The following is a 23,207-nucleotide window of genomic DNA, read 5'->3' as shown; positions in this document are numbered from 1 at the left end:
CCAATGTGCAACAAGTTCTCAATTCCAAGTTGCTATCAGTTACTGAATTCCAACATTGTCAGTTTGCAGGATTTCAACAATTGCTCTTATCTATACACTTTGAACTACATTTAAGAAAAAACTGGCTTTTATAAAATACATTTCACAACCTCAGAAATTTCAAAGCAGTTAACAGCTGATGAAGCACCTTTGAAATATATTCATCGCTGTATACAGGAAAATGTGACATATGATTCCCTAGGTGGCTCAGTAAACAGCATTGAATGAGTAATATGTCATTTGATGACATTGGTGTCTAGTTACAATAAAAATCTGCATATTAATAAGAAGATCTACAGTTAATAAGGTCATTAATGAGCAATAATTCCTTTAATAGGGAACTCTCCACTGACTCATGAGAATTTCAACTCAATACCCGGAACCTAACACTGAATTGTTCCTGATTCAAGATAGGCCTCGCCCTGGAATTCTCATGTGATCCTGCAACATTTCCGCTCGATAAAATTAAACGTTGACCAACTTACCATAGAGAACATTTCTGTAGTTTTTGTACAGTGTAATGGAATCCATTCAAGAGGGCAGGTGAAACATCAGTTTAATGCTCCATGCAAGAGACAGAACCTCCACGAGAGCAATGCTCTCTTTGTACGACACTGGAGTGTGGGCCTAAATTTTGTGCTGAAATACTAGAAGCGGGGCTTGAACTTATAACCGTCCGCTTAGTGGTAAGAGTAGGAAGAGAAAAGTTACTGTAGTTCCCATTACTTTCTCATTGGTAACATCTTCACAGTCAACTTATCAACCAATCAACATCCCCATCTCCTGTGATATAATTTTCTGAGATTGTTTAAAATTTGGCACTCTTGTGTTTGTTCTGCTGAAGTGCTTCAGAAAAATATCTCCCTTTTCAATAATATTCAGGGTCTGTAATCGCAAGTAGATGACATTCTAGTTAAATTGAAATAATGTCGAGAATGTTTGAAACATACAGCCTAACTGCAACATCTTTTAAAATTTTCAAAAATTTGTCATTAGCTATTCCTGACATATTTAGTACTAACAGCTACTAATCAATCTTCCACAGTGTTGCAAATACTGAGACAAAACCAAGTGCAGTATTCAGATCCAGTTTACAAGGCAGGAGGATAATTGAAAATGGGTGAGCAAGGAGGCAGGACGAGAGGAGAAATGTGTTTGGAGAAAGTGCACAGGAGATGTAAGAAAAATGAGGTGGAGGTGGAAGATGGGAATATGGAACATGAGCAGTGAAGCTTGCTTACTGCAGTAAGGTGGAAGGCAGTGGTGATGGTGAGTAGGCGTTCCTTTCTATGAAGCTGAATTTTCTCAGTAAGGCAGGGCTGGGTGTGTGGTAGGTATTTCCTGTTCACTTCCACCTGGAAATTTCCCCAACTGGGGTTGATTTATGGTTATGTTTTATTAGTTCATAATCTTTGATGGATGCAGCAAGATTTGCGTTTACACTTTGTGCAAGCGAGAATCCTTGGACTTCAGTATCTTTGGACTGAAGCATTATTTTTGTCAGTTTCATTGAGTTTCACGGAGTTTTCTCATCATGTCTCACTAATTATCTATCCCACACATATGGAGTCACCCTTCAATTTCCAATTTTTGTCCCTGGGACAACAGACCTCTGCTGGGATATCCTGGCTGACAGGATGGTGTAGAGGTAGGACATCATCTTCCCCTGGAATCAGCAATGGAGGCCACATATGAGGTCTGCTATGAAGTTATCACCTGGCTCTATGCAGTGTCAACAAACTAAAAAGGTAAATCACCTTCCCCACTCAGAAGGTATAAGTGCCACAATCTTCTTTCTGATATCTTGCACTCATTCTCTGCTAATGCACCCACATCCCACCAAGCACATGTTATACCATTCTTGCCATTGCCCCACAATATCTTCCCTACTTGCTGTCACCCACCCGAACCCCTGCACTAACCCTGCATTGCCTAACCCTCAATTTTGGACATTCACTTTCATCTCTTTTAGTTCCTGCTTGATTCTCATTTAGGATGAAAACATTCCACAGTACGGCATTCAGCTTCTCACCATTCAGCTGACTGATCACACTCAAGCCGATGGACTGGTTTCAGAAGATGCTCTCAATGTGCTGGTATGCCCTGACAGAAGGCTATCTCCCTTCACTTGACTGAGGACTGTTGATGACATGACAAGCGTGTGGCTGTGCTAAATGGCTATATAACAGTACATTGAGCTAGGTACATCCGGTGAGGGGCAAGGCCCAAAAATGCAGGGCAACACTGAGATGCTGTGAGCATCTAGGTAGGCTCAAAGTGAGTGAGTACTAAGGGAGCAAGTGAACAGCCCAGAAATGTAGTCCCTGGTCCAGGCCATGGGGCTGCGTGCACATCCCTGAGTACACAGTGACCTTGCTGCAGCATGACAAGTGCAGCCCAAGGTCCAGCAATAAAATGCATAAATGTCATGTAAATGGATCACAGATGCACCATTAAAGTTCTTAGAGGCTGACACATATTGGACACCAATTAACATGTATTCTTGGGGGAGGGGTTGGCCAGGTGTCCATGATCATGTCCTGAGATGCTATTGTCTAATGAGGCTCCTGCACCTAGACATAAGCTGAAGTCTCCAGGTACTTACTCTGACTTGCACATTGAGAATTCTTAACCTTTATGTTGGACTTGCTGATGTGTGAGAGTGGAGCTATTTGAAGGCATGGGGGAGACTTTCCATTCCCTGGTAGATGGTAGGACCCAAGACTTGGTCAAACTTTAGTGTTCAATACGCGGAGAGGGAGCGGTGGTTAATTTACGGAAAGCTGATATTTAATGGATGAGAAGTGGAGGAGATAATTTGACAACTTCAGAGGAAAACGTTTTATGGGTGGCACTCAACAACTAAACTGAAATGAAAAGTTTAACAAATGATGAATTTTTGAGGACTCTGGGTCTATACTTGAAGAGTTTAGAAGGACAAGGGAGGGGATCTAATTGAAACTTACAGAATACTGAATGGCCTGGATAGAGTAGATGTTGGGAAGATGGTTCCATTGGTAGGAAAGACTAGGACCTGAGGGCGTAGCATTGGAGTAAAAGGAAGACCTTTTAGAATGGAGATAAGGAGAAACTTCTTCAGCCAGAGACTGGTAAATCTATGGAATTCACTGCCACAGAAGGCTGTGGAGGCCAAGTCATTGAGTATATTTAATACAATGATAGATAGGTTCTTGATTTTCAAGGAGATCAACGGTTATTGGGAGAAAGCGGGAGAATGGGGTTGAGAAACTTATCAGCCATGATTGAGTAGCAGAGCAGATTCGATGGGTTAAATGGCCTGATTTTTGCACCTATATTTTATGGTGTAATTTCTAGATGGGCATGACTTATGACTATGTAGTATTAAGGATAGAGCTAGGGTTAAAACTGCTCCTAGGACTGTGTCCAAAAACATTTAGATCAGGCATTCAATAATCCTTACTAGGAGTGTTTCCCTCAACAAGGTCACTGTGTAATAAGTGATATGTTTGTGGTAGGTTTATATTTATATCAGAGTTCACCTTTGACAATAAGTAATTATCAGATACAAAATTAGAGATAATGCTTTGGATTGAAACTTCAGGCTAGATTTTGCAGTATGCGATGAACAAACAAGTTTCACTCTATCATTGCTTTTCCATGTGTTCCTGGCTGCCGGCCAGCTACCATAAAGGTCCAGCCCTCCATTTCTGTATGACTGGGGAAACTCCAATAACCAATAAGACCAGCTAAATCAGGCTAAAGATATGTTAATGAGTAGCACAGTGTCTGAAACAGGGAATGGTAGCCAAAAATCCTTTTCATTAAATGTCAAATCAGGCATAAAATATGAAATAAAAGGTGGAATCTCCTGCCTTTCTTGAACTGGCAGGGAAAATGTTGAAAGACAAATAATTGGGGTGGGGAGGGGGGAGCAGGTAGAGGGTAGGCATCAGGAGATGCTTGCCCCCTCCTTCCTGTTACTTTTAGTTAGGTTCAAGGTGGGATTTCCATAGTTGGTAGTCCACACCCATCACAAGACAGATACTTAAGGAAGATACATAAGAAACCACTTATGTGTTTGAACCTGCTATCAGCCTCGCTAACCTTGTTCGATATAGGCAAGAGAAAAGACAGCTCTGCAGGAGTGGCGTGCCATTGCATTGTGAACGCTCTTGATTGTCCTCCATGACCCCAGATTGGAGCAAAAGTTTGGGGTGGGCTACACCTGCTTTGCTCCTACCAACAACCCCATCCTATAATACATCCACCTCCAAAATCTCATACTCTCCTGCTGCTCCCAGTCTTCCACACTGCCACATAGCCAGCAGCCTTGGTCCTTGAAATGATGGTTGCTGACTTGTGATTGGTTAGTAGCTTCAGGTGGCTGGCATATTGCAGGACCTGATTGGCCAAGAGGATCATGAGGCTATTGCTTAAGTACCTGATTGGCACTTGATCTGACAGACCTTCCCACAAGTGGAGGTAGGCAATGTCTCACCCTTAAGATATATGCCCCACAAATCTAAATTTTAACAATATTGGAACATCTTTGACAAAGAATGGGCAAAAAATAAGTAGGTAAATTGTAAGACTAGATATAGGAGCAGATTTAGCCCTTTTGGACCATTGAATCTCATCCAACATTTCATCATGGCTGATTTGTTTCTCAATCCCCTTCTCTCCTTAACTTTTGATCCCTTTGCTGTCAAGAACAAATCTACTTCTGTCTTAAATACTCAAATGGCTTGGCCTCCACAGCCATCTGTGTCAATGAGTTCCACAGATTCACCACCTTCTGGCCAAGAAATTCCTCTTCATTATAGTTCTAAAGGGTCACCAGTCTGCGGGTGTACCCTCAGATCCTAGTTTCTACCACTGGTGCAAACATCCTCTCCATGTCTACTCTATCCAGGCTTCTCAATATTCTATAAGTTTCAATCAGAATCCCCTTTTATCTTTTAAACTCTTAATGAGTACACACCCAGCATCTTCAACTGCTCCTCATAGACAAGCCCTTCACCTCTGCAAGTAATCTTGTAAACCTCCTCTGAACCCCCTTCAATGCCACAGATCCTTTCTTAGATATGGGATCCAAAACTGCTCAGAACAATTGCCCCCTCTGCAGTCTGACCAGAGCCTTACAACAGCCTCAATAATAGATTTTTACTTTAATAAATATTGTTAACCTTGCTGTCATTTTAATCAGAAAATCTAAATCATTACATAATAAGTATTGGAATTATCTACAATAGTGCCACCTACAGGCATAAGAGGCAACATGCAGAAATCTGGGAGCGATTTACTGTTGTGTTTAATACAGTAAAGGCAAACATTTCAAAGCACTGGAGAAGTACTAGCACTGGTGCCTTAATGAGATTTTCCAAATCTAGTAACAAGAAGAACAATCCAACTGCAGCATGCTCTATTAGACCAATATGCCCAGCATCAAGACACAAATCACTCAATTAAAGCTGCAATGAGCAGATTAAGTTGTTTGAACTCCTATCCCGACTCCTGAAGCAACTAACACAGTCGGAACCTAGTTAAGAATGGAGACTCGTGGGGGGGGGGCAGTGGAAACACTTAAGGGTTATCCATAAAACATGCCTGAAGAAATCAAACATTCCCACTGCCATGTGGGAGACCTTGGCTTGTGACCAACTAAAATGGGGAACATTCATTCATGAAGGCATCAAATGCATCAAGAAGTGGAATGGAGGCAGTAATAGTAGACATGTACCAAATTCTCTTCTTTTCAATCCTTGAATGTTTAACAATGACTGCAATAACTATTCATGATTTGGAAATGCTAGTGTTGGACTGGGGTGTAGAAAGTTAAAAATCACACAACACCAGGTTTATTTGGAACCACTAGCTTTTGGAGCGCTGCTTCTTCATCAGGTGGTTGTGGAGTATAAGATCGTAAGACAATCTATAGCAAAGATTTACAGTGTTGTGTAACTGAAATTATATATTTGAAAAAGACCTGGATTGTTTGTTAAGTCTCATCTTTTAGAAAAATCATGTTGGTTCCAGTTCTTTCATATGTACACCACAAAACATTTTTCAAAAGTTACATTCTCAAGTGAATGTTAACAACTGGTGTCATGTCGGCCCAGATAATACATTTGAGGTGTGAGCTGTCCTGTGAGAGACTGTCTCACACCTCAAATGCATTATCTGGGCTGACATGACACCAATTGATGAAGGGCTTTTGCCCGAAACGTCGATTTTGCCTGTCCTCGGATGCTGCCTGAATTGCTGTGCTCTTCCAGCACCACTGATCCAGAATCTGGTTTCCAGCATCTGCAGTCATTGTTATTACCTCGTTGATTTTAACCCTATTGCGAATCCTCTTGCAAGGATGCCTGCCTTGAAGAAGTTTTCCTCCTCTCTCTACAAGAATCTCAGGGAGTCTCTCTCACATGACACCAATTGTTAACATTCACTACAGAATGTAACTTTTAAACAAAATTTTGCAATTTACATATGAAAGGACTGAAACCAACATCGTGTTTCTAAAAGATAAGAGACTTAAACGATCCAGGTCTTTTTCAATATATAATTGAAGGCTCTGGTCAGACTGCAGAGGGGGCAATTGTTCTGAGCAATTTTGGGTCCCATATCTAAGAAAGGATCTGTGGCATTGAAGGGGGTTCAGAGGAGGTTTACAAGATTACTTGCAGAGGTGAAGGGCTTGTCTATGAGGAGCAGTTGAAGATGCTGGGTGTGTACTCAATAAGAGTTTACATCACACTGTAAACTTTTGCTGTAAATTCTGTGTCTTATGATCTTATACTCCACAATCACCTAAAGGAGCAGCGCTCCAAAAGGTAGTGCTTCCAAATAAACCTGGTGTTGTGTGATTTTTAAACTTTGCAATAACTAGAGAATTTATTTTTGTTTTCTCCTGCATCAGTGCTTCAGCCAGTGAAGACATAAGAACTAACAGAACAGTACAGACTGGAAAAGCCCCAGCTTGATCCCACAAGTTCAGTGTTCTGTTGATCAACAGTTACGTAGAGAATAATCAGTTTCCTGGTTTCACTTCTTATCCAGTGTCCAGTCTGAAAGTATGCACGTTAACATGAGGTGATTAAATGATAAAGCTAGTGTAAGACACCTTCTAATTGAATGTATCAGCAGGCTCTGCTTAGTTGAATACATTGTCAGCATTTGTTTGTGCTAATTAAAGGCTATTGGTGTTCATCAATTTAGGGCAGGCAGTGGTATGGTAATGTCACTGCCGACAAAAGTTCAAAACCCACTGAAGCAGCTAATGGAACTTAAAATTCAATTGAAAATGTTGTATATAAAGCTAGTCTCAGTGTTAATTGTAATCATGAAGTGTTAACTCTAATCACAAAACCACGAATTGTTGTAAAAATTGACCTGGTTCAAAAATGTCCTTTAAGGAAGTCTAAGACATAAAACATAGAATTCCCACAGTGTGGGGAGAGGCCATTCAACCCATCAAGTCTGTACTGACCTTCTAAAGAATATCCCATCCAGATCACTACCTAATCCCTGGATTTCCCATTGCTAATCTCCCTAGCCTGCACATCTCTGGACACGATGGAGCAATTTAGCAATGGCCAATTCACCTAACTTGCACATCTTCGCGGTGCGGTAGAAAACCAGAGCACTCCGTGGAACCCCATGCAGATACTAGGAGAACTTTTATGTGGAGTTTGTACAAAATCACCCGAGGTTAGAATTGAACCAGAGTCTTTGGCACTGAGAGGCAGCAGCAGCACTCACCACTGAGCCACCATACTGCCCTAAAATCTACCATCATTGCTATACATCTTAAATCACATGGTAATGTCATTGGACTCTAAACTGGCTTTAATATCATTTGGGAACCTGTGTTCAAAGGTTGGAGATGCATGGATTGCTTTAAGATGGATTCATATTTCTAAATTGTGTCTTAAGAATGGACAGACAGTTTTTGTTTCATTTTTGAGTTTTGTTCGTGGTATGGAAGATTGGAAAGTTTGTTTATCTTCATTTTATTGCGAGTTTGCAGATTTGGAATAGACCCGGACGTGAACAGTTAAGAATTTTAGAACAGTAAAGCATTAGGAAAAAAAAAACTTGTAGATAACAAGTCACACAGTTCAAGGGCAATTAGGGATAGCCACAATGCTGGCCTTATCCAGTGACATCTACAAGCCATATCATAGACTAAAAAAAATTCAAAGCCTACCTTTGTGTAAAGAGGTGACAAAGTTGGAGGTGAGGGAATTATTCACTAAATAAACTTTTAATAAGCATTTGTGCAATTATAATTGAAAAATTAATTTTTCAAAAGTTGTAAAGGTGAAAAGGTGGTTTTTAGCACATTTCAGCTCATCCATCTGAAAAATATCCCCATCTCATTTAGCTATGAATTTCAGATGTGAAACAACTCCTTTGCAGTTAGTCATTTACTTTAATTGCACAGAAGATATAATGTACCAAAAGACATTTAGAATCTTTAACAATTTGCTAAAGTTTACAAAAAACCTTTAGAAAGGAATACTATAATACATATACGCATCTATAAGATGGAATGAATTAGAATTATTCTGCAGTTTCACTTAAAATGCCAATTCACAAAGTAATACATTTAATTATGGTTAGATACACTAGTCTAAAAACAGAATCATATAAATGTGTATGTTGACTGCACGTGCAAGACAATGTTAGCTTTTCCAGTGGGCAAATTAGAATGATTATTTATAGATTTTATTTGAAAATAATTAAGTGAAAACATAACAGGGAAATTACACAGAAAAAAGTTACCAGCCAATTTATGTCTGCAAAGGAAAACACCCTGACAATTGTGAAGATAAATCAAGCAAAATTTCAAACAAAGGTACTGGGCACGTAACAAATACCACATGTACAGGATGGGCTAAAATTGATAATGCTATTTGACAGCTGCATGACCTTGAATGAGTCCCATTAACATTTCTGTACATGCCCATACAATCAACATGTTTGTACGCTGACAGGGTGAGAGATAGAGATAGACAGAGACTTGTTCCAAGTTGTTGGACTTCATCTCAGACTAAGATCGCATTTGGTGCCAGGCAGAAACCTAAGCCTGTAGACCAGTCATCGATTGAATGGATCCCAACAGGCAGAAGGGCATGAGGCTTTTTATTCCTCGCCTTTTATTTACTTAATAAATGTTCATATTTAAGTAAATTAGTGTTGTCTTCTCTTAACTACATTCAACTGAATCTGAAGGACCACTTGTATACACTTTGTGATCCAAGACACCATAATTGTTACGTGCAGTGATTTGAAATTTGATTGTGTCAGATTTTGGAAAGTGTAGAAAATATGGTGCTGAACATATTCTGCAATTCAGTCAAATAGCAGAGAAATAAAAGACACCCATTTATCACTATTGCATAAAATCAAATTTTGATCTAAACACAATACGTGTAATACACTCTCATTGCTTACAATGCTATAGGATTGCTTCGTGTCATGAATTGTCTTGGAAACCATTATAGTCCAGCATAGTCTGGGGCTCAGAATCAAACAAAAAATGCCTGTCACTTCGAATGAGCGAAAGCCACATATCATCTATGATTACAGTCTCACAATTTCACATTATAGTCTTGTTCAATGTTTCTGTTTGACATATTAATAAGGCCTCTACAAATGATAAATTTTCATTTGGATAGCACGTGCTATCCTTCCTAGCATTAGAATGGAGGCAGCTGGGTGCATGTGTCAACATTTGCACAGTTCACAAATATTTGAAAATAAGTGTCCAAGCATTTCCAGTTACACGAGTCTGGAACAATTCCATATCATCAAAGTCTTGTAGCCAGCAAAATCAAAGTTTATTGTGTGCAATTACCAGTTACATTTGCAGCTGATTTGAAACTGTTCCTGGAATTCGATATTTAACACTTACTGTGATTTGAGCAAATTACAAATAACAGATACACCACAAGAAACTAGCTAACGGAAATGAAATACATCACCATTCAAAAAAAAATTGCAAAGGAACAATGGGGATTTAATACTGACCTGCAATAGAAAGCAAAAACAGTCAAACTGCTGATTTTTCTTTGGATGCCAGCTTAAACTTCTAGCTTATTTATTGACTTGCAACATGACAAAGACAATAATTTGCAAAGTTTTACTAGAAAGTTAATTTACAGAATAGAATTTACATTTAGATGCTCTTTAAAATGTTCAATATTTGTATGTATGTGAGAAGCCTTAAGTATAAGCTCATTCAGGTTCAAATCATCAAGCTGAGCAAGCTAGCAGCATCGAACTTCAACCTGCAGGAACTTTGATTTACTTTAGCCATTTACAGGGTACGCTGTTTAAAGGTCCTACATTACCATCCACGTGCTACTCATTTTCTTCCAAATAGTTACACCAAACATTCTTGATCTTAAATGGAGCTCAAAAACATGCATTGCTCATAAAATGTACCGATACACCCTCCACAAAAATTATTTAGATTTGGAGAGGTCTCCTTCAATTAAGTCCTGTATTAAAATTGGTTTATTGCGTTTTGAGATTTGTAGCTCAGGCTAAGGTTCATGTAGGTTTGCTTGCTGAGCTGGAAGGTTCATTTTCAGACGTTTCGGCACCATACTAGTTAACATCTTCAGTGAACCTCCGAATGAAGCGTTGGTGATGGAGCCCGCTTTCTATTTGTATGTTTGAGTTTCCTTGGGTTGGTGATATCATTTCCTATGGTGATGTCATTTCCCGTTCTTTTCCTCAGGGGGTGGTAAATGGGTACCGGGATACATGAACATCAACTAGCCACAAAAAGACATGACCCACTATCACTAGTATCCTTACATATGGATGAGGAAGGCCACCACTTCGACTGGTACAACACATCCACCCTAGGACAAGCCAAACACAGACACAAACAATTCCTCGAAGCATAGCATTCCAACAGGAACTCTATCAACAACACATTGACTTGGATCGCATTTATCATCCCTGAGAAAAACAGGAAATGACATTACCACAGTAAATGTTACCACAGGAAATGACATTAACCACCAAGGAAACTCAAACATATAAATAGAAGACAGGCTACAGCACGAGTGCTTCATTCGGAAGCTCACTGATGTTACCTATTATGGTGACGAAACGTCTGAAAACAAACCTTCCAACTCAGTGATCAAATCTACATCCATAATTTGTTTATGCTAGGTGACGATTTTGGCAACATAAAATACATTTGCAGTGAAACTTTGTATGAGAATTATTTGCAGGCTTCAGTTATTACGTTTGCTCACATTAACTATAATAGACAAAATGTAAACAAATCACCTGTAAATGTAAATAACTGCTCTATCATGTCAAAATAGTACATATCTGTAATGGGTAAGAAAAAATATATAAAATATAATAAGGAATAATTAAAAATTATACAGAGCTGTATAGGATACCAAATGGAGTAGAAAAAAATTCAATGCACTGTTACAATTTAAACCACAGCTACATGACAGGCGGAAATAGCTTTAAACAAAAAGAATTTTAGAACTATCAACATGTATTTTTCTTCTGCAATAACTAATCTCTGCAATGATCCTCAACGAGAAGTGAATAGTAAAAAACTGTTTGAAAGGCTGTGAAATGCTGTTAAAGAAAACTGTACGTTTTAATGTAAAAATGACTTATAGACTGAACTGAATAATTATGCTCAGTTTAAATCAGCTTCTACAAAATAAAAATGACATACTAAATCAGGATTGTAAGCTCCTAAATATTGTTCACAAAGTTCTCATCAATGATGTTTTGGTTGTAATAAGAATGACAGACACGGTTTTTCTGTATTATTTTATTATGTGCACTTGAAATATACATAGCCCAGAACAAGTTATCTTGAATATTTTTTCATTAATTTGAGACATACCATTGCCTCATACTTAAGAAATTGAACAGAGATTTGAAAAAAATCAGTTTTATATTACTTTAGTTTCTTGAACACACTGAAATGTATTAAAAAATACTTACCAAAAGTGGCAGTAAATTAACTGGGAAATTATTCTGAGTTACACTTAATTAAATAAGACATTCTCCAGAATATACTAGTCACTGCAAGCACACAATTTTCACTGTTTACATAAATACCAAGCCCTTTGTCTTCAAGATGTCAAGTATGCTTTGTTTCAGATTTTACTTTTCTTTGTAAGAAGCTCTCAGTATTTATTCTACTGGCGATTTATTTTTCAGAAAGAGCATAAACAGGCATTGTGTGTGTCATAACCTTGAACGACTTGTTGAAGGAAAGACTACCTCCTTTTCAGAACACCACTTTTGCCAGCCTTGCTACCACTCCCAGATTTAGATGACTTGGAAGAAAAAAGGCGAGTCATGAACTCTGAAACATCCGGCAACTCATGGTTCGGGTTCAACATATTCATGGATTGCTCCATCTCCTGAAATAGAATGCAGACATATATTGTGATGACACTGCAGGACGCATCTCATTCCTATATTCATATAACAATATCATAAAAATTGTGTTTTTAAGTGCACCAGAACCAGTTCAGACGAAAGCCGGCTGAGTTTGGGACACACAAACTGTGTATTTCAGCACCTAATATTTACAGTATACCAATATAAACATTATTTTCCAAAGGTAAAGCGTGTGCATTTTTTTAGCCTTCAAATAAAAAAACCCAGCTAGTAACCCTCCTTAATTCTAGCTACAACTATTGATTTGGAGAAATGAACGCTCTTTCCTATGATTACCTTTGAGTAAGACAAACTGTGTTGAGTAGGGTATTAACTGGCAGGCTGCACTGGTCATTTGGAACCGATATCAAAGACAGAATGGATCAGGCAGCACAATTTTCACAACACATTATAATAGGAAGACCCATCTACAATATTAAAGTCAGTTTTTTTTAAAGGAGAAAGTGAGGGCTGCAGATGCTGGAGATCAGAGCTGAAAATGTGTTGCTAGAAAAGCGCAGATCAGAAGAAGCGCTTCCTGAAGAAGGGCTCATGCCTGAAATGTCGATTCTCCTGTTCCTTGGATGCTGCCTGACCTGCTGCGCTTTTCCAGCAACACATTTTCAGTTTTTTTTTTTAGCCAAGCAACTGTTTCAAGATCACCCTTATGTTAAGCAACACAGATAATTATGCAACTCCAATGATACAAGTGGAATTCCCAAGACCCATGCAAAATTATGAGTTATTTTTTCAGTTAGATAATGTAAAATGATTCATACCAAGTTTGTTTTGTGCCCAATAATCTAAGTACACTTCATTACTTCCCTCACAATGCATGCACATTCTTCATTAATAAAATGTAAAAAAGATCAGTTCTCTCAAATTAATTTGTGATATGTACGTAAATTTTGGGATTTAGCACTACCTAGGGGAAATTTATTTCCACTGATTTTAAACATAGAAGTAGTGGATATAATTTTTTTCCATTAAAACATACTGGCACAAAATTTCTGTTATTGTTGATTTTTAAAGTTCAACTCAGCATACATACCCGTCTCATGTCAGGATCATTTGTGTTGACCACTTTAGGCAATAGGAGGATGATTAACAATGGAAGAATCATCATCATGACCTGCACAAAATACAACAGTCAAATTGTAAAAATCTCTTCAAATTAGATTACAGGTGAGTATTCAGCATAGTTTGGAGTGAAGACTATTCAGATATTTTGCTGCAAAGATACCTTCTTGGTTTTGGGAGTAATACATTAGCATAGATAGATGAAAAAGCCAAAAGTATATTTTTAAGTTTTCAGACTTGGTGTCGCAAGGATCAGTGTTGGGGCCTCAGCAATTTACAATTTATATTCATGCCTTACGTGTAAGGGAATCACTGTAATGCATCTAAGTTTTGTGGTGGAGGGTAGCATGTAAACAGTTGAGAACACAAACAAAGTTGTGTTTTATCAGCATCTTGGACATGGGGTTGAGTCAGAGAGGGCAGAAAATACTCGGCAGCTTCTTTAGGACGGCTCCACAATGAATTCCCAACATCAGAGTTTCCCAAGACAACTTGGGCGGGGGTGGAAATCAGGTCTGCTGACTACATCATGGAAACAGACAACCAATAAAAATGATTAAGGCCCTAATTTGGGAGGTGCTTTTGCAGAATTGCTGCCATTTTTGCCACTGATGGAATAGTCCTATCATGCGTGGAACCTGACAACAATTGTACAACAAGAGATAGCATGTGAACAGGAGGGTCCATGTCCCAAATGAGGTAGTGTGGTTACTGGAAGAAAAAGATAGATTGAATCTTGGATTTCATCCTGCACCCATCAGAACAATTTGCAAGAAATATCAATGTGAAAGGAAAACAGTATTTATGAATGCAGAATGCATATTTGTTGTCAACTGGACTCTACAGAGACAATTTCTTGTAAATTGTCCTAATGACTGCAAGATGAAAAGCTTTCACAAAGTCTCGTTTTTTCAGTAATAGCTAAATTTACACTAAGTACTTCATAGAAAAGGGCTAAAATCATAGTTACATAATTCAAAAACACTTACCATAGGATTCATGAGGAAATCTGTCCAGCCCCATGTTTCTCTCTTCAGAAAATATGGCGGAGGGCCAGTAGATTTGATTTGTATGGGATATGGTAACCTAATAACTTCAGATGCTTTTAAGTAGTTCACATGTCTTGCTCTTGTAAGGAAACAATTTTTGAAAAGTTATTAGAAGAGTGAAACAACTTGACGGCCAGAAGATTTTCTTTAACCAAACAGAAAGCCAAAATGTTAAAACTTTTAAATATTACTAATCACTTTATTCAGACCACAGCAGCAGCAACAACTTTTACATTATAAAGTGCCTTTCATATAATGAAACAGCCCGAGCCCTTCACAAGAGCATTAGAAAATGAAGTATGACACTAAGCCACATGAGGAGGTATTAAGTCTAAAGCTTTGTTAAAGAGGTATATTTTAAGGAGTTTCTGGGAGCAAGAGTGGTCAAAGGCAAAACAGTCTGAAAATTAGTGGCCAAAGATGAGCGGACTGATTATTTTGATAAAATATCACATTATTGTAGCGGTTTTCATGATCTGAGGAAAACTGCAAATGCTTCTAAACTATTTCAGGTGGGTGGAATTGCCAGACGAAGCGAGTAATAACATCATTCCTCAATTTATTCACTTTTATTCTTGTCAAGGCTATGGATCAATTCGTTCACATCAAGTCATGAAAGTGATCCCACACAATCTCAGTGCAGCCAATGAATGCAGGATGAATTCCATAATAACATCAAAATAGGACCTTGCAAGATTATGTACATGCAAAGCAAAGCAAAAGGCTCTGCCAGTGCTTTGCAAACTACCTTCCAATTTGATCCCATTTTAAATTTCAAGAGTAACTTAGTAATGGAAAAGGCTGGATTACCCAATGACACTCATATCCATGAACAAATATAAAGATATCAAAGAGTTTACAAATTAACACTACTCCAGACTTCAGGAAAAACAAAGCAGCAAAAAGCAAAGGAACATTTTATATATTATTAGTGGGGCGTAACAGATCAGCATATATAAATATCAAGACCTATAATTTTAAAATAATTTGTAAAAATGTAATTTAATATACTCAGGTATATTTCTGCCAAATTCTTCATATACCATGCGAATAGAAGACTCAGAAGTCTTTGCCCATCACTCAGACGCACACACTAAACAGATCCAACACATGCACACACACTTTGTAAAGAAATTATATCTTAGATTGACATTCTAAGCATAGCAACTGAGCATGTGCAAAAGGAGTTATGTTGGCAAGACTCCAGATCAAACAGAACTGGGTCCTGGGTTTGTAGGGATCATGATAAGATGCTGTCATGTTCAATCAAGTCTGTGCCTTGTTACTCAACTGTAAATCTCACATCACCACAACCTTCCCTCTGAAAACACACACACACACACGCGCGTGTGCGCTCTATACTCCACTCAGTTATGCCTGCCTTCCCTCCCCAGACAAACCTACTCACTTGTGGCCTCCTTCCCCACTCAGCATATCACTTATTCCCTCTTCCACTCTCTTCTCCCTGGAGATTTTTGACAAAGTTTCAGATTATTGTAGCACTTTTCATAATCGGAGGAAAAACACAGCTATTTCTAAGCTATGATAGGTAGGTGGAATTACAAATGGGACACATTTCATAAAGGCTAAAATTTGACAAAACATTGTTTGATACGATGGAGAAGCACTATTAAGACCCAGACTTCAGGATCTGGATCCCAGCCCTCAAACCCTTAACTGGGATATACCTTGATCCTTCAAATCCATACTTGAATAGGCTGTGTGACAGCTGTCATTCTGGCTTCATCCAAACCCACTTTGGCTCACATTCCACCCAAATGTTGCTGGAAGTAGTATCCAGATGAAAAGGCATTCAGCTTTTGAACAAATTAAAGTTAAGAGGGGAAAGTATTTGGCATGAAAGAGGAAACTGAATAGGCATGAACAGTTTTAACAGGAAGCGCTAACAGGACTTGCACGTAATTTCAGTTGGCAATGAGATACAACAAAGGAAAATTTACATATATTAACAAATATTAAAATATCCCATTTCAATGCAAAGTTTCTCTATTTATTTCCTCCCACCCAACCTGAGCAAAAAGTCTAATAACTTGTGAAACTTCCGAGAGCTTTTGGCCCTAGTCCGTCCAAGTCAGTCTCCTCACCAAGCAACCACAAACCTCCTCCCGGCCCCACCCACCAATCATCATCAAGGCTCATGTCTCCTGTCTCAGCTGCACCCAGTCCCTGCCTCTCTCCAAATCTATAGTTTACTCTCATTCTTCTCTGACCTTCGTCCACGGCTCTGGACCCCACACCGGCCATAGACTAGTATTTCGCCTTGCTGTCTTCCCTCTAGCCTTAGCCCCCTCTTTAATCTTCCAGCTTATCCAGCAGTAGTCACTCTCTCAATTGAAGTGGCAGTGGATGGCCCAGTGGTGGAAAGTGAAAGGAACTGCCATTCAGTTCCCCTCTGCTGAATCTGCCATCACGTCATGCTTATGCCACCTTAAGTTATCTTGAGAACGTGATTTAAAAGCAGTTCTAAAAGTTGAAAGACTTAACAGCAGCCTATGTTTGTTCAATATGTTGTTTCAGTTGCACGACACTAATCTTTTGCTATAAATTCTGCCTTATGATCCTGCCGTACAGCTACCTGATGAAGGAGCAATGCTCAGAAAGCTAATGCTTCCAAATATATCTGTTGGACTACAACCTGGTGTTGTGTGATTTTTAACCAATTGGATTGACTGTCCCATTGTAACTGAGAGCAGCAGAGGCCAATCACGGACAGGCAATCTGACTGAGGGCACAATCACCATAAAGCAGCTGAGTAACAGCTCACTCTAGGCTAGGCAGAAGGCAGGATCCTGCCAAACAACATGAGGTTCTCAACCTTGGGAATTTCTTGAAAGGAGTAGAGTGAAATGATGAGGCAGACATGACAGAACACTGAGTTGAGATACTTCTGGCAAAGGGTGAGGACAGTTCATGCGCAAGAAGAGAATCAGAACCCTTTAAAATGGCCCAGCCTTTTGTTAGATCTTGGTGACCATCTCAGTAATGGATTCACATATATTTTAAAAATATAAATAAAGAAAAGTTACTGCAGTGTGACCTAATACAACTGGATATTAAGAAATGCAAGCCTTGCAAAAAGCAATTTCAAATTAACTGAAATTAAAAATACTAGTCAATGATTAGCTCAGTCTTACCTGATTTTACCTTTGGACGTTATATCCACTCGCACAGCTTCAAAGCGATAGGCTGGTGATACTATTTCCACCACATATGAACCAGAAGGAACATCGTTTACAGTGAACGTTCCATCTGTCCTGTAAAGTGAAATATATAGGGTCCTTCAGAACATCACCATGTTAAACACCACGTGCATACTCCAAAAGTAACTGTATCAGCAATAACGTGGAGCAGAATAACTGAATATAAAGTAGAAAAAGATCAAGTAAGGAAGTGAATTAATTTCTTAACATGCCGAGTCACTATGGAACAAAGTCAATGGCGATATAGAATAAGGAGATGAGATCAACAGCATCGCTAGGAGACTGGATTTTGAGAAAAGATTGGAGAAATTCAGGCCTTTTCACTTCAAAAGGAGGCAACTGAGACTTAGACGTAGGTGACAATAAATGGCAACTAGAAGTACCTTTCTTCCAATTAAACAACAGCGATGGAAGGAACATTATGCTCAAATGAAAAAAAAAGCAAAATCTTCATGTAAAGCACAAACACATCAAATTGATCTTTAGGAAAAACAATGGAGGCAAAAATTCTGGAAATCAATTAAAAATCTGGTGGATACTGTAATGGAATGAAGGGCTGTCGTTCATGATACCTGCCCAAAATAAGAATAATGATTTTCTTCCAAATTGATTTTGTAGATTTTTCACAACATGATTATTTTAGTCTACATCAGTTATTTTAAACCACTTTTCCATTTTGCAAAAGATTTGTTGATACACTGTAGACATAAACTTTAACCCATTGCTTGTTAATACTTCATGAATAACCCAACCATGCAGATGAACCAATAAACTCTTCGCTTACAGTTTAAACTAACCTTCCTTGTATGTTGTTGCTTTTTGAGAATTATTTTTCAATAATAAAGCAAAACTGTTTAGCTATTTGTGCCAACTAAGAAATGAAATACTTAAAAAGGTACTTACAGTATTTGAAAAATAAAAGACACAGAGAGGGGCAAGGACATAGATTAAATTCAAAATTGGTCCAGTTAAACAAAGACAATGGACCAAATAGCATAAATGTATTATAATTTTAAGATAATTTATGCAACAAAAACATATTTGAATTTTAGGTTTTACCATTTAAAATAGCAGCCAAATTATCAGCAAAGATACCCTGTCAAAATAAATAGTTAATTGACAGTACCTGGTGCAGTAGTGAATTATAAAGAAAGTCCCAGTGTTAATCTTTAGTTTGAAAAGACTTGTCACTTTCAAGCAGAATGACAACAGGAAGCCAATAACTGGTTTCAACACATCTAGATTTCAACACGATACCCTCCTCTGTAAACTGAACTACTTGGGTATCTGGTGAGAAATTGGCATAACTGACAACCAATGCTGTGAATCAGCCAACACAAATCAGCTGAGATAGCTGACAAAACAATGGAAATATCTAGCAGCAAGGATTAATACCCTCAGGAGAATAACCGGAGTAAACAGATTTATAAGTAGCCCAACGTTTTATTGACTTGTCCACAGTGTTGCCCATTCCGCAACAACACAAAACTGGTGTTTAGGCAGAGACCACCAGACATCTTAAAGTGCTGATAGGCAGTGAATTATTTTTAAAGTTTAATCACTGTTGCAACACTACTTTCAATTTACACCAAGCAAGCCCCCACAAACAGCAACATGATAACAGCAAGATCATTAATTTTAGTAATATAGCAGGATGCATAACAACTGGAACAACAGAGATGACTCACCTGCTATTATGAAATAGTGCCAGGGGATCTTTTAGTAAGTCTATTCCCCATTGAGCCAATAGAGAAACAAAACTCCCTTGTTGTCACACTTGTTGAACTGTGGGGATACTTTAAAATGTATTTCATCTGAGTAAGACGACTGCAGATTCACATCCCAACCCAGAACCACAAACCAAAACTGAACATTTCAGTTCATCACAGAGAGGTGGATTGTTGGGAGCACCATTTTTCAGATGAGACATTAGACTGAGGCCTAATTCATCCCCCTGAGATGAGCACAAAAATCTCTCATGGCCACAGTTTTGAAGACCATACGAGAGTTATCTCCAGTGCTTTGGCTAATATTCACCCAGATTATCTGGATCATTTGTCACATAATTGTTTATGGGAAGTTGCTGTGCACCAATATTTTCTTAATCACACTAGTTACTAAATTTCTAAACCAATTCATTGGTTGTAAAGCTCTTTGGGGCATTTTGAGATTTGGATAAATGGCTCCAAGTCTTTTTTTTAAATTTAATAGACAAGCGATCTAAGGCACTGGATTGATATATAGCTTATTTCAAGATCTGCATTCTCATCCCATCAGTTAGCTGTGGCTCAAATCTCCTTCAGGCCCAGTTGGAGGCCAAATGCAATCAGCATAAATTGTCTGTAAAAAACCTTGGCACCACACCCACCATCTTTTTTAAACATCACCTGCCGCAGAGTCTGCAGATCCAGCACTAGGTTGTTTCATTATATCAGGAGTCACAACCCCGAAGTGGAATAAAGTCATCTTTGGTTCTGAGGGACTGCCTAGGAACAAGGGTAGGACACCGCCCTTTTGAGACAAAGCAAGTCCCACTTCAGAGCTTGAACAAAAATCAAAGCTGACGGCGCTTTGTGCTCAGCACTGGACAAGTCCTGCACTATCAGACATGCCACCTTTCATATGATACATTGAACGGAGGTGAAATCTGACTGCACGAGTTGATGGTAAAGATCCTGTAGCACTATTTTAAGGAAGGGCAGGGGAGTTGATGCCAACATCAGTCCCTGAACACCGGGAGTTCAAACTGCCTGCTGCAATTCCTGCCTAATATCACACTTCAAAGACAGCATTTTACAGGCTGCCGAGCACTTTAAAACGCCAGGTGGTCGCGGAAGGCGCTATACAAATGCAAGTTCTAACTGACGGCCTTTTCTGAGGTAGCGAAAGGGGTTGGACAGGCATCCCAGTCCGGATCGTGCTCCCTCCCCTCCAGCTGCTCGGATCGACAAGACCGTGACAGAGGGAAGTGAGGCCCCAGTCTAGGCCCAGTCCCCAGCCTCTCCTTACTTGAAGAAGCCGACATGTTCCTCTCCCTCCACCAACACCCGCGCTGTGTGGATCCAATCCTGCGGCCTGACGCCGGGCACCACCGCTCGGCCCTCGATTTTAAACTTCTCCCCGACACCCTCGGCCTCGGAGCCGGCGCCCAGCCGGAGAGCCAGCAGGAAACACAGGAGCCGGGAGACGACGAGCACCTCCACCGCCATCCTCCTCAGCCTGAAGGGTGTGAACCCTCACCTTTCAACCGTGACCTCTGGGTCCCGCCTGCACGAGGTTCCAAATCACTCTGAGCTGTCAATCATCGCCAAGCTGCAGCTGCACCCAGCGAGGATCCGAGACATGCAAATCATTGTGACATCTTTCAAATACATGCAACCATGCACCTCAGCAGACAGGATGCATTTATTTAGATAGATACACACAGGAAATACACACCATATAAAGCAAAATAGCGCCGCTATATTTCTATATTTTCCTAATTACAGAAGAACTGTAATGCAAAGTTTTAGCTTTCTTCATTTTTCTACCTAATCTACTTTAGTACCTTAGATGGTGACCTTGTACATTTTTCACTGCACTCCTATTACTTTTGTACTTGAGCAGACACAACAATAAAACTTAAACGGCAAGACCATAGTTAGGCTTCCAAAAGCCTGAATGAAATCACACTTATTCACCCCCAAATTATCTGATTTGTACAGGGAGTTGTAGAATTGGAAACCGCACGATCTGGGAGGCTATCGAATGCCTTGAAGCTCACCTCCCAAATGTCATTAGGTCAAAAACCATACAATACTTCGTCAACATTGTGGGCATACTTCAAAAGAGGTGTGGTGACCCTGGGATTAGAAGTGACTGGTTTGATGAGAACTTTACCAACACCACATGGACACTGATTGTTCAAGATGACAGCTCATTGTCAAGCTGCAGCTACATCCATTTAGGGTCTGAGAGGTGCAAATCATGACATCTCCAGGACAGTTAGGGATAAGGAATAATTACTAACCTTGTTAACAAAACACCTCCTATAAAAAAATAAAATTAAACGTTTCGTACTAGACACTGCCTGCCCAGTGAAATATTAATGTAACCTTGCTTTTTGTAGTCACTTAGCTTCCTAGTCAATTCTACTACCTGTTTCACGATTGAAGGTTTTTAAAATTTAATATCTCATTTAATTAATATTTTCATTGGTATTGATAGTTTTACCAAAATAAAGCAATTTTTCTAAATAGGATCTCATAGTTTGATTATTGTAGATTGTTCATAAAAGACATTACGAGAATTACAGATTTCCTGTGGAATAGCAATAAATTCAAAGGCTAATCACTTGGGAAATTAGATTTGTACAAATATATCAATAAGTTTTTATTAGAAACCCACAATGAAGCTCATGTTAAAGAGGTCATGTCCCAGTAACTTCACTATTTGAAGGTAGAATGCCAATGAAGGAAGTAAACTTCATAAGAACTAGGAGCAGAAATAAGCAATTCAGCCCCTCTAGCCTTCTCCATCATAAAACACGATCATGGCTGACCTTATCTCAGCCTCAACTTCACTTTCCTATCTGCTTTCCATACCTTTTACCCAATTATTAATTAAACAGCTATCTATATTCCCAAATGTATTCAGTGTCGTGGAGTCCACGGCATAGTGAATTACACAGATTCACGAACCTTTGAAAGAAGTAATTCACCATTATCTTAAGTTTTAAATCTGCCATCCTTTGCCTAAATCTGTGACTTCTCATTTTAGATTGCCTGACAGAAGGACTCTTGATGTTGTTCATCTAGATTTTCAAAACGTAATAGGTAGGAATCATAAGAGGTTGCTAGATACAATTCTTACTATTTTCAAAGGACCTGACAGATGCAAGTTATTTACAGTATAACTCAAGTTTTGTTTTGAATGTTTCAAATAATTCAAATTCAACAAGGAAGTCACTGGCACATGACCTGATCTAAGGCAGATAAGTTGATCAATACATACATTACATCCAAGTGAATCCCCAAAAGGCGAAGCTAGTTCATGTTCTCCAGCATCAATTCACAGCACCTTAAAAATAACTACTCTGCACACATTCATTTTTTTTTTTTTACACAAATATTCTGGTGATCCTTTTGGAAAAAAGCTGTTAAGTTAAAGAACAATGACTATGTTCAGGAGGAGCTTTACTAACTGCCCAATACATGCAAGAGAGGTGTTAGAGTCTATTTATAGGCACTGAATAGAACATTGTGGTCTTCTAAATATTTATAACATTGACATCTTTATTGTAAACAATGTCAGCAAATGTATTTGCAATGAATGCAGCATATTAACCATTGCCACGTATATTGTCATTTTTTTTTGGAACAGCTTTTTTTAAATTGGTAATTCAAATTACATT

General features: G+C 38.8%; 1 protein-coding gene across 2 annotated transcripts; it reads right to left on the bottom strand.

The window, feature by feature from the left end:
• Positions 1–11,830: 11,830 nt before the first annotated feature.
• On the bottom strand, positions 11,831–21,074 carry emc7b (ER membrane protein complex subunit 7b). Of its 2 annotated transcripts, XM_043685852.1 has the most exons (6): positions 20,825–21,074; positions 17,750–17,869; positions 16,003–16,059; positions 14,535–14,673; positions 13,517–13,597; positions 11,831–12,446 (listed from the first exon to the last, which is right to left on the bottom strand). In XM_043685852.1, the coding sequence occupies exons 1-6, from the start codon at positions 21,022–21,024 to the stop codon at positions 12,300–12,302; spliced, it is 744 nt and encodes a 247-aa protein (XP_043541787.1). In that variant the 5' UTR covers positions 21,025–21,074; the 3' UTR covers positions 11,831–12,299. The 2 variants fall into 2 exon arrangements, with proteins under 2 accessions (XP_043541787.1, XP_043541788.1); XM_043685853.1 differs by lacking the exon at positions 16,003–16,059 and having other exon boundaries at positions 20,825–21,073.
• Between the last annotated feature and the right edge of the window lie 2,133 nt (positions 21,075–23,207).

The sequence above is a fragment of the Chiloscyllium plagiosum genome, unplaced genomic scaffold (assembly GCF_004010195.1).
Source record: "Chiloscyllium plagiosum isolate BGI_BamShark_2017 unplaced genomic scaffold, ASM401019v2 scaf_2355, whole genome shotgun sequence".
Lineage (NCBI taxonomy): Eukaryota > Metazoa > Chordata > Chondrichthyes > Orectolobiformes > Hemiscylliidae > Chiloscyllium > Chiloscyllium plagiosum.
This window is presented reverse-complemented; position numbering and strand designations above follow the sequence as displayed.

Coding starts and splice junctions, on each gene's coding strand:
- emc7b (XM_043685852.1), bottom strand. CDS start 21,024: ATGGCGGTGGAGGTGCTCGTCGTCTCCCGGCTCCTGTGTTTCCTGCTG. Junction 16,060..17,749: donor ACGTCCAAAGGTAAAATCAG/GTAAGACTGAGC, acceptor AAAAATCTCCAG/GGAGAAGAGAGTGGAAGAGG. Junction 12,447..13,516: donor ATGATCCTGACATGAGACGG/GTATGTATGCTG, acceptor ATTCTATTTCAG/GAGATGGAGCAATCCATGAA.